The following is an 11,146-nucleotide window of genomic DNA, read 5'->3' as shown; positions in this document are numbered from 1 at the left end:
GGGGTCTGAATGCAGCAGCTCCTTCTCTTAACTAAAACACTTAGAAAAGCGTCTTCCCTTAGAACCGTGTTGCAGAGTCCTCTCTCGGTGGTGAGGTCTACGCTGAAGCACACAGTAAAGACCTTATGGACCGGGTGAACTCTGTTGAAAGTCAGGGTCAAAGCAGGTACCTGCTGTCCTGGCTACGAAGGAAAAAGACCCTGATGGCTGCCAGGGTCTGCCTTTGTTGTTATGTCTCTGCTTTCCGCTGTGGATTAAATCGGGCTTCCACATTCCTCATTAACCACATGGAACAGAATTGTACCTTGGGAATCCCTGAATAAAACATTTTCAATTCATCGCCCTGACCCTTTTCCAAGTGATTTCTGAGCATTTTGCCCATTTTCTACCCTGCCTCCTTTGTCTGTGCATGATACTGATATTGGGCTTGATGACACCTGAAATTTAGCCTGCAGTTTATCAAACAATCATCTTCTATCTCTGTCTTTGAAGAAATCACAGTATCGACCAGCTTTGTGAAATAATCGAGAAAGTGGACAGGGGCCAGTCTACACATGTGAGTGTTACACGGTGCCACTGTGACCCTGGGAAAGGTTGTGAGAGAAAAAACAGAAATTACAGGGATAGCGCCTGAAAAATGCATTAACATGGGTCCCTTCACCAAATTACAGGAAACTTTTTTCTGTTTTTTTTTTTTTTCCCTTTCTTGTTCTGCAGGTAAACAGAACAAAATGCAGCTGGAGAAATTAGAGCAAAGGATTCCCTGTCCTTCCCCGGGACTTGCCCCCCCACCCCCTCCTCCACAGCTAGCACTACTGTCTTTCTACACCCACCCCCCAGGGCCAGGAGAGGCCTGCAATGCTGAGGACTGTGATTTACTTCCATTTCTTTGTTCCTTTGCTTCATCTTGTGCCCCTGCCAAAGACAAGGAGAAACCATTTGTTAGATTAAAGGTAATAGATTTCATAGACTTAGCAAGGCATAGCTTTAGAACACAGTCATTTAAATGTTTCTTATCCTTCAAACAAGCCTAGGAATATCTTCTTTGACTATCAGAGAGCTTTGGATATCTGAGCTGTGATTGCTGGGACAGGGTATCTTTAAAGAGCATATAAATCACTGCTAGTAAACGTCTGCCACATTGATGACTTGCTTCCGCTGATGGGGACAATTAACTCTTCAAAGTAGTCTTTGAAAGACCTAATCCTGAATTGCTGTGTCCTCCTGTCTTGGGTCCATTCATATGCTCTTATTTCCAGGGCTCCACACAGAAATAATAGTAACAATTCACATAATGCAGATTTGCAAAAGTTGTTGATGACTACACCACTATTTTTTAAAAAAAAATTTTTTTTAATGTTTTATTTATTTCTAGGAGAGAGAGAGAGACAGCGTGAGCAGAGGAGGGTCAGAGAGAGAGGGAGACACAGACTGAAACAGGCTCCAGGCTCTGAGCTGGCAGTCAGCACAGAGCCCGACGCGGGGCTCGAACCCATGAACCGGGGGATCATGACCTAAGCGAAAGTCGGACGCTTAACTGACTAAGCCACCCAGGCGCCCCGACTACACCACTATTTTGAGATCTTACTAAGTTTCTGCTGTGTCCTCCACCTGAGACAGAACTCTAAGAAGATACTGTGCCTTAGAAGAGTCAATATTCTTTACTTTTTTAGATTTTAAAAGGTGAGGTATGATCCACGTATAGGGAAATGCACAGATCTTAAGCATACTTCAATGTGTTTTGCAAAACGCATATGTTTAACCTACACCACTATCAAGATATAAAACATTCCCGTCACCCCAAAAGTACCCTTGCCAGCTATCAACCCCACTCCTGCTGGAACCAGCAATTGATCTGATTTCTATCACTATAAATTACTATGTCTCTACATGGAAGAGTGGAGCAGATGATCTCTGAGTTGATTTTCTATCCGGTGTCCTATGAATTTCTCAAAAAGGATTCTTTGAAGTGTGTATGCGTAAAAGCAATATCATGCTTGTTGCAGATGGTATTTGAAATAGCCAAAAGTAAATGATAAGAAAAATCCTATATCATTCCTCCATTGACGATAACTTTTTTGGTTAATACTATGGAGTATTTCCTTATAGTATTTTTCCATATCTCTCTACACACATATGTATACAATTATAAATTTTCATTTTAAAACTGAAAATTGCAAACATAAAGAAACTTATAAAGAGTATAACATACCTAGGATATATTCTCTATCCAGATTAATATGTGCTAATAGTTTTCAAATTTTCTTGCGATTTTTACTTTTCAAAAATAAAAGACTGCAGGTAAATTATTTATAGATAAATTAATTTAATTCTTGGTATGTTAAAAATATTTGTCTTCCTTGCCAGAGATCACCAAATCCTGGTATCAGTGTGAATCAACTTGCATATTTTTATACTTTTACACAAATATTTACTCACAAATACACAATAATAGAAGGTATGTAGTATTACTTTGTGTATTATCAAATGCACATAGGGGTGCCTGGATGGCTCAGTGGATTGAGCATCTGATTCTTGATTTCAATTCAGGTCATGAACCCAGGGTCACAGGATTAAGCCTTGTGTCAGGCTCTGCACTAGGCATGGAGCCGGCTTGGGATTCTCTCTCTCTTTCTCTCCCCTTTCCCCTCTCTTCTCTCTCTGTGTCAAATAAAAAACATTAAAAAATATTTTTAAATATTTATTTATTTTTGAGAGACCAGTGAGAGCACTATTTGGGTAGGGTTGGAGAGAGAAGAAAACACAGAATCTGAAGCAGACTCCAGGCTCTGAGCTGTCAGCACAAAGCCTGATGCAGGGCTTGACCTTGCAGACTGTAAGATCATGAGCTGAGCCGAAGTCGGATGCTTAACCTACTGAGCTACCCAGCACCCCAAAATTAAAAAAAGTAAAATGCACATAAACAGTAATTTTGTTTTACCTGTTTTTAGCCACCCACTGATTATTACTATAAATTTGTAGTCAATATTTACTTTTATTTGCCTTGTTTTTACCATTTTCCTTGGCTTACAATTGTTTCCTGCACCTTACTCTTTCCTCTGGGCTCAGTTTTCTTCTTAGTGTTATGCATCCTTTAGTAGCTTTTAAAGAAAGGGTATGTGAGTAGCAAACTTTTCTTCCTACAAGTGGCAGTTATTATCTTCTTAAATGATAGTGAAACTAGTAGAGAACTCTACGCTGATAATTGTTTTTATCTACGTTTTGAAATCTCAGAATTATTCCACTATCTTCTGAATTAAATTCTTGATGTTGGGAAGGTTAACTCTCCTTTCCCTCTAATTTTTCACTTTTTTTTCTCACTGTCTCTGCTGTCATGCAATGCCTGTATGTGGGTTTATTTTAAGTCTGTCCTGCTTGGGACTTATTATTCTTCCTTGAACTTAAAACTCATGACTTTTATCAATTCTGATAAATACTCAGCCATCATCTTTCAGACACTATCAGATACTCCTTTGTACTGAGCACAAACGTCTTGGCCTTCTTCCAGCCTTCGTGTCTCTTTATATGTCATTCATATCATCATCTGCCTGTTTGCTTTTTCAAATGGTTCTTAATTTTTCAGAGTGTTGCTCTTTTCTTACAGTTTTATATCTACCTTTTATCTTTTTTTGTCATTTAAGTGTACTTATTTTATAAGATCTTCAGAATTTTCTACTCTAAAATTATCATAGCACTAGTCATCCTGTAAGTTTCCCCACCGATTCTCATTCATGGTGGGTCATTTCCTTTGTGTGGTTTATAGGTTTTTAAATTGTGAATTCATCTTCAGAGAATTTTTCTTCTTTTGTAAGAATTCCAAGAGATAGGTTCACATTTCAATGTGTTATCGATAGCAGGGATAGTACTGCCTATAGTCAACTATTAAATTAATTTCTCAGTCTGTGTTTTTCTGTGTGACTTTGGATGGCATAAATTTGTGTTTCAAATTCATGGTGTATTTGTGTTTTTTACTTGTCATAGGAGCCTTTTTCCTTCCCCACGTGGTACCCTTGGGCTGACACAGGGCACCTTGTTAACTTCTTGAGCTGGAAATTCCAGGTTTATTTAGGTAGAGTTACCAGTTCTAATTTCTTACCTTGAGCGGCTCAAAGTCCTAGGTGGGCATTAGGAAGCAAGGATCTAGCCATGGGTCTATTTCTGCATTGACAACCAATCTGTAGCCCTTAGGGCTACTGTGTCTTCAGCTCACCACATTATTGCTTTGTATTTGAAATTCCTCTCTATATCTGGCACCTTTGTTTTCATGTCAGTTGAGCTAGGTATTTAAACATTTTTTTTTGTTATAATTTACTTCTCATTTCTAAACATTTGTACTAGTAGACATTCTGTATTATCCCACCTTTCCAATTTACTTGTTGCTACTGACAAGCTACCCCAAAACTTCGTGGCTAATGCATCATGGTTTGTTATTTTTCATGGTTCTATAGTTTGGCCTTGGCTCAGCTGGGCAGTTTATTTGCTCCAGGTGGTCTCCATTGGGGGCAGAACATCCAAAATGGCCTCTCAGTAAGCAAGGATCCAGAGTCTTTCTCCATGTGGCCATCCTCATTCTATAGTAGTGTTTGAGCTTCTTACAGGATGGTTGGATTCCAAGAGCAAGAATTCAGAGTGTAAAAGTGAAAGTTATAAGCCCTCTTAAAATACACCTTGGTCGCCAGCAAACTCAGCCTGCCATGTTTCTCTAGAAGCAAAGGTTCAGATTCTTTAACTACCTTTACATGACCTCAAATACCTGTTGAAAGCTTATTTTTATGTTGGCAGAGTGTTCTATTGATTTGCTGAGTCATTCCCCTATTGTCATTATGATAGTCCTGATTCTTTACAATTATAAATTACACAACACGAAAATATTCTTGCATCATATTATGGAACTCTGTAATTCTAATTCGATTTCACTGTATTTCTTTAATTTCCTTGAATGTGTGATACACAGAACTAAAAGTTCCTTCTTTCTTTTGAACTGCCACATAACCTCTACAAATTCAGCTGTCTAAATATTTCTGTGAGAATTACTGAAGTTCTTCAGGTCATACTGTTCTCTATGACAACTGTGTTCAGAAACTCACTACTGTTTAAGGAGCAGTATGGTGTCATCAAATAACTTTGTCTTGGGAGTATCTGAACTTCCATTGATCATTCAAGTGACCCTGTGCAAGTCACTTCTCCTTTCTGGAATTGAGTTTCCTTAAACTAATATTGAACTTGAAGTTTTGACAACTTACTGGTTTGGGTAAAGATACTGATTCATTTTCATGGTCAAGGAAAATATTTTGACATTATCAAGGAAAACACTGATCTGGATACTTTATTAGATTTTGATCATAAAGGAAAATAGTAGTGTCTGTAAGAAAAATTCTGGAAAGAAGTCTATAGTTTGTTGGCAACAAAGGGGCAAAAGTTAAGGCAACACTGAGGAACCTGCATTTAAATTGTTCAGGTTTAGCCTCACTTCATTATTTTATAATGGAAATTTCTCTACTGTATCATTTCTTCAACCTAACAGGATAATTTTAAATACATGAGCAAGGTTTAGAAAAAGGCGAAATGCTTCTAAGACCATATTTGTATGAGTTTTATTCTTTTTATCAGAGCTATACTATACATGTATAGGTAATACGTTTGTATTACACAAACACTATTATATTTAGTTTTAAATGATGTTCAAGACCATAATGGGAAGGACAAGTGCCTACTTTCATATATTATTCTGCTGTGATGCTGGAGCCCAAGTCTGGTGCAACATGGTCTTTTGGGAGAGAGCGGAGACCTACCAAGAAGATGCTGGGGAGTGCAGGATGATGCTAAGGGGCAATGGTGTTAACACAATTGTGCCTTATGCTGGATGACCCACAATCCATCTATTTCATGGTTGTTTTTTTTTTCACAATTAGTATTTTTAGCTAGGAATCAAAATACCAAGCATGACTTCTCTCATTCTTTTCACCAGCCCTCAAGATATGGAAAAGGGTTACAGACTGCTCATCATTTTAGATAAATTTCAGTCTCTGAGGAGAGATTAGAATGGTGGTTTGGAAAAGCTCCTAAACACAAAATTGTCCCAGACTATGATTTCTTGGGGAGTCCCCTAGAGCTCATTAAACTCAACAAACTCTGTGTAGACACATGGGTCCACAGGTAGCCATGTGACAGAAGAGGACCCAAGTCAGGCTTTTTTCTGTCCACACTCAAGTTCCTTTCCGCATTCTCCAGAGAGAGATATTTAGTGTTATGCTTAAAAACTATTACTTAGTGTTAGTTGTTAAAAACAACTCAGCAGGTAGCTTCTGGGAAAGCCATGTTTCAGAATCAGCTAGGGGTTGCTGAAATAACTTGATCCGGCCAGGAGGCCAGGAGGTTAAATGGATGGAAGTATTTTTTTCTTGTTTTCAAACTCAGAAAACCAGGGAACTGAACATTTGAATATTTTGTGGCTTATCTTTTTACCCTCGAAGCATGGTGAGCTTTATGGGGTTATCCTTTCTCCTTCCACGGTGTTACTTGGCGTGAGGATTTTTAAAGTATAGCCTGAGCCACACTGTGGGACTTGGCAGAACCAAGGGAAATCCAATATACCATTTACAACACTTCCCATGGCTGGTTTAATCAATTAAAAACCCCACTACAGGGGCAACTTACCTATTAGTTAATCTTCTTGGTGACTCTCTGTTGGGTCATTTACACTGTCAACCTGACTATTCATTTCAACTGTAACCAGAAAGGAAAACAAAAAAGGTTAAATATTTATTAAACCCAAATCTCTTGAACCCATTAAGATGGTCTGTGAATCATTACATTCCTACTCTCCTGTCTTGTACCTCTTTTCATTTCATTTTCATTCACTCCAGATTTGGGGAATAATTCTTATAGATTTTTGCTGGCAGGGGCCAGGGAGGGCAGAATTGCCTCTTACTGAACAATAGGAGCTGAGCTGTTGTTTTATACCAGATTTTTGGGTTGACATTTTGGGTGCATTTATTACCATCCTGAGGTAAATTCAAAGGCCTTAATAGATGTCTAAGAAAATAAAAAGAAAACAGAGCAAAACAGATCATTGACATGCAGAGAGGTGAGCAGCTCTCACTAAAATGGCAATGTCAGTAGGCCTGTTTGGTTTGCTGTTTTCAAGTCTGAATTTTGAAACAGACCCTGTAAACTTGCCAACGGGTGCAGCAGCAGATACCATGCAATAGAAAAGCAGAACATCTAACCAGATAGCACAGCAATGGTAAAATGTGTGCTTTTACTGTACTGTGTGCATTGTTCTGTGAGCATTTGCATAAAAAGAGAATGCGTAATCAAAGACATTGTCCAGAAGTATTCCAGAGCAGGCAGGCATAGAAGTTGCTCCGGAAAATTTCAAAAGTCAGTAGGTTTAATTATATGGATATTTTTAAAGCATCAGAGCCCATATTATAAACAGAGAGACAATATACAAATGACAATGGCCAGACCATCTATAACAATATAACTGACTAAAAACCTCTGCAGCAACCAGCCTGGGCAATCCAGCTATAGCTTAGAATGGTCAGGACTTGGACAGTGACTGCCAGCTCCACCATATTCTGGGCCAATATTCGAACACAAACCAAACAAGGAAAGCCAACCAATCACCCACTTCTAGGTAGCTCAAATCCAGTTGCCCCATGCCAACAATCTCCAGTCAGAGGATGCTTGGAATCTTCTCTTTTGATAACAATAAAGGTTTCCCACTTCCCTGCCTGCCTTTGAATCAAACAACACCAGTGATAATGGCACTGTTATAGTAAGCTGAATAAGTAACATTTGTTCTTCTTGGGTAGTCTTCATTTACTGGCACAATAAATCAACAACCCAAAGCTCTTTTTCTCAAACAGGAAAACTTGATTAAATTAAAATAGTGGCAGATGCTGGTTTTCACACTCAAAAGAGGCTTGAAAGAGGAAATAATATTGAAGGGCATACCAACCAACTCTCCCTTAAAGAGGAAGGTTTTAAAAGCTGGTCTCTGTTCCACATGCAAACTATCATGGGTCTCTAATGATGTGTGAGCTTACTCTAAATCCCAGATATACACTGGCCAGATGCAGCAATGCTACCTATATAAGGAGAATAATACATGTACTTTCTATTCTGGTCTGCAAAATTATTGTAAGGTTGCCCATCGCAGTGAGGTAGTGTGCTGAATAAAATATAGGAGAGCATTCTTGCTCTGTTTCTTCCTCCAACCCAACGGTTACTGGTTCTAAAACCTATTAACAAATGTTAATATAAAAAGCATCCCATGATCAAATAAGTTTGGGAAAAGCAACATTAATATATTTCTTTACAACTGAGCCTTCTGAGAGTCTGCAATATGCATGACGAATCTTTAAGTGAGAGGTAAAGCTTAGTATTTTTCACATTTATTTCCCTTTTATTCAATAAGCGTTGCATGGGTCTGCTGTTTTTCAGAACATGTTTTGTAAAGAACTAGTAAAGAACCATGTCTATAATGTCACAACTAGGCTGTGGCAGGTTTCATTCAACTGAGCATGACTAACATGTGGTAGCCTTTAATGGATCTGAGGTTGAAAAACATTCTCTTAGGTAATGCATACCTATGAGTGAAAAAAAACCTAGTTTGTATGGAAGGGCTTATAATTAAGGGAGGAAATTCAGGTGATGAAAAGCTTATAGTAGGGTGTAATGCCTAGTGTAGAAAACTCTATTTAAAACCACTAAGTAATTTCTACCAGTGGCTGAATTTTTCCTAAGGTCATTATCAGCTCAAAGCAATTTGCTTTTTTCCTTTGGTTAAAATGACCCAAATGGCAAGATATATATAAACGTTGATCATCAACCAATTCTGGTTCTTCTAAGCTCTGTGGGCCTGTGGAATCAAATATTTATTAAATCATATATTCCTAAATAATTGTTTTTCTAATGCAAGTAATATTTCAAAGTGTTCCCAGCATCGTTGTACAGGGGCAAAGGTACATTCATATTCCTGAGGTTCAGAGTATTTAGATGCCTTCAAAATGAGATGTGAATAAAGAAATATTTTTGTAAACTGATTTCTAAGGTGCTTTTAAAGATTCATGATGTTTTTGGCCAAGCCATCTGAAGTAATACAGTGAGGTAAGGTGTTGAAAGTCCAAGATAACCTTAGCTCAAAGGGGCTCTCCTGAATCCCTGTAGAACAGGGATAACTTTGGGCAAGTATTTTTTGTGTAAGTAAGGGTATTCCTGTAAAGTTCACCACCTGGACTTCAGTCCAGTTACCCTTGGAATTACCCCCTATGGCTCCTGTATTATGAGCTATGATGAAACTGAGGCACGTACTGTTCTAAAACAGCTAGCATCAGTTTTATTGTAAGTCTCACAATTTTATTAATTCCTAGTAGAACATGGTTTTTGAACTTTACCTTGTTCTAACTGAATATGTTGCTTCATAACATAGATGGCTCCCTTAATCCTAGATTACACACAGAAAATGTGTCAGATTTGTAGTCTGCATGCGCTCAAATAGCTCAGAACTTTACCATCAGGACTTGGAGAGTTTTCTGTGTTGCCAGAGCCTTCGTTTTGCACAGGAACACTAGGTGTATCCTTGCCTTGAGCTGGAAGAAAGAAGATAGTCCTTGATTAATAGAGAATTAGAACAGCCTGATGGCCAATTGTTCTGTTACCCTCCATTGCCCTCTTAAATTTAAAAATACTCCTGGGATTCAATTTCTTTTGCAGGAAAGGTTAAGGGAGGAAATAGTGGGTTGAGTTGCTTGAATTCTTTAGTGCTGTCCTCTAAATTCTCTTTAATTTGTGACATAATCGCGTACATACATAACACAGTTTTTCAAATTAAAAATCTGGTAGCATGAAAGCAGGGAAACTTGGTTTAATCAGAACAACCTACAATTTAAATTTAGGGAAATGTGTGCGTGTGTGTGTGTGTGTGTGTGTGTGTGAATTTATGTAGCTTAAACTTTGAAGAGGGGGGGAAAAACTTGTTTTGCCTTAGGCATGCCTGAAAGCTGGAAGATTCATTCTCTTGGCAGTGAGGTTTTTTGTTTAAACACAAAATGAATGGCCTAGATGCTTTCCTAAGAGACATTCTCAGATGCTGCCATTTTGAACTGCTGAGAATCGTCTTTAGTTAATTTTTGTGGTGATTGATCTCTATTTTGCACAGCTTCATAGGGCATGCATCCATTTGGCTGTGGCTAAAGCTATATAACATGCTTAAATATAGTAGTAAGTGAAGAAATTTTCCGGATAGTCTAAAGGACAATAATATCTCACCTCTTAGTTAAATATCTATTATGTTTTCACAACTTGAAGACCAACAGCAGTTAGAAATACAGATACAGATAAAGGTCTGGAAATCAATAATTTAAAAATTTTTTATTATCTAGATACTTTTTTAAAGCAGAAAGCTGAGTTCATTTTCATTACATGAGTACTTATGGAGCTCAGGGTATGTTAAATTTGGTGTGCCTGTTGGTGAGGATGAATCAAGGATGGTGAAGATATAGTTTATAATCTCTTCCGAGGAAGGAATCTTCAAGGATAGAACTTTCATTCTTGGTAATGTTTTACTGAACTTGACAATCATGAAGTATGATTCAAAGGTAACCAATCTCTGAGCCTTGGTGGATGGGTGGTAGGGAGGTTAGTACTTCAAGACATATAAGACAAGCAGAGTGAGGGAAGGTGAAGAAAGCCATTTTAGATTTGAAGTCTGAAGTGCAGGGTCATATAAGGAGAGATGCCAAACAACCTTTTGCATCCAGTCCTGAGGGAGAGAATTGTGATTAGACATGTGGATATCTGGGAGATGTCAATGTAGAAGTAACATTGATGAAATGAGGGTAGATAAAAGGAGTCAGGAAAAGGACAACAGAAGAAAAAAATGACTGATAGATCCCAAGCCTTCAATATCAAAGTAACTGCCCATAACTTGTTTCATTTGTTCCTGAGGATGAGGTTGGGAAAGGGAAAACAACACTTGAACCTTCCAGCTGGACTTAAAAGCATATCATATCCTTTCTAATGCTACCAATTCTGGAAAGTGGGCAATTTTCAATTTCCCATCAACACATTCCTTTAGACACAATTACAGAAGAAATCACTGATGGATCTCTCTAAGCTGAGAGTAGGAAATCTTGGT

General features: G+C 38.1%; 1 protein-coding gene across 1 annotated transcript in view; it reads right to left on the bottom strand.

The window, feature by feature from the left end:
* Window positions 1-6,664: 6,664 nt before the first annotated feature.
* LOC120245181 (ADP-ribose glycohydrolase MACROD2-like) overlaps window positions 6,665-11,146 on the bottom strand; it is a 174,683-nt gene continuing 170,201 nt past the window's right edge. Inside the window, exons 12-13 of the mRNA XM_039252109.1 lie at window positions 9,522-9,599; window positions 6,665-6,726 (exon numbers count right to left, since the gene is read on the bottom strand). Coding sequence (XP_039108040.1) covers window positions 6,665-6,726; window positions 9,522-9,599 — 140 coding nt within the window. The remainder of the gene's footprint in view (window positions 6,727-9,521; window positions 9,600-11,146) is intronic.

This window comes from Hyaena hyaena, unplaced genomic scaffold, assembly GCF_003009895.1.
Source record: "Hyaena hyaena isolate Hyena2069 unplaced genomic scaffold, ASM300989v1 scaffold_411, whole genome shotgun sequence".
Lineage (NCBI taxonomy): Eukaryota > Metazoa > Chordata > Mammalia > Carnivora > Hyaenidae > Hyaena > Hyaena hyaena.
This window is presented reverse-complemented; position numbering and strand designations above follow the sequence as displayed.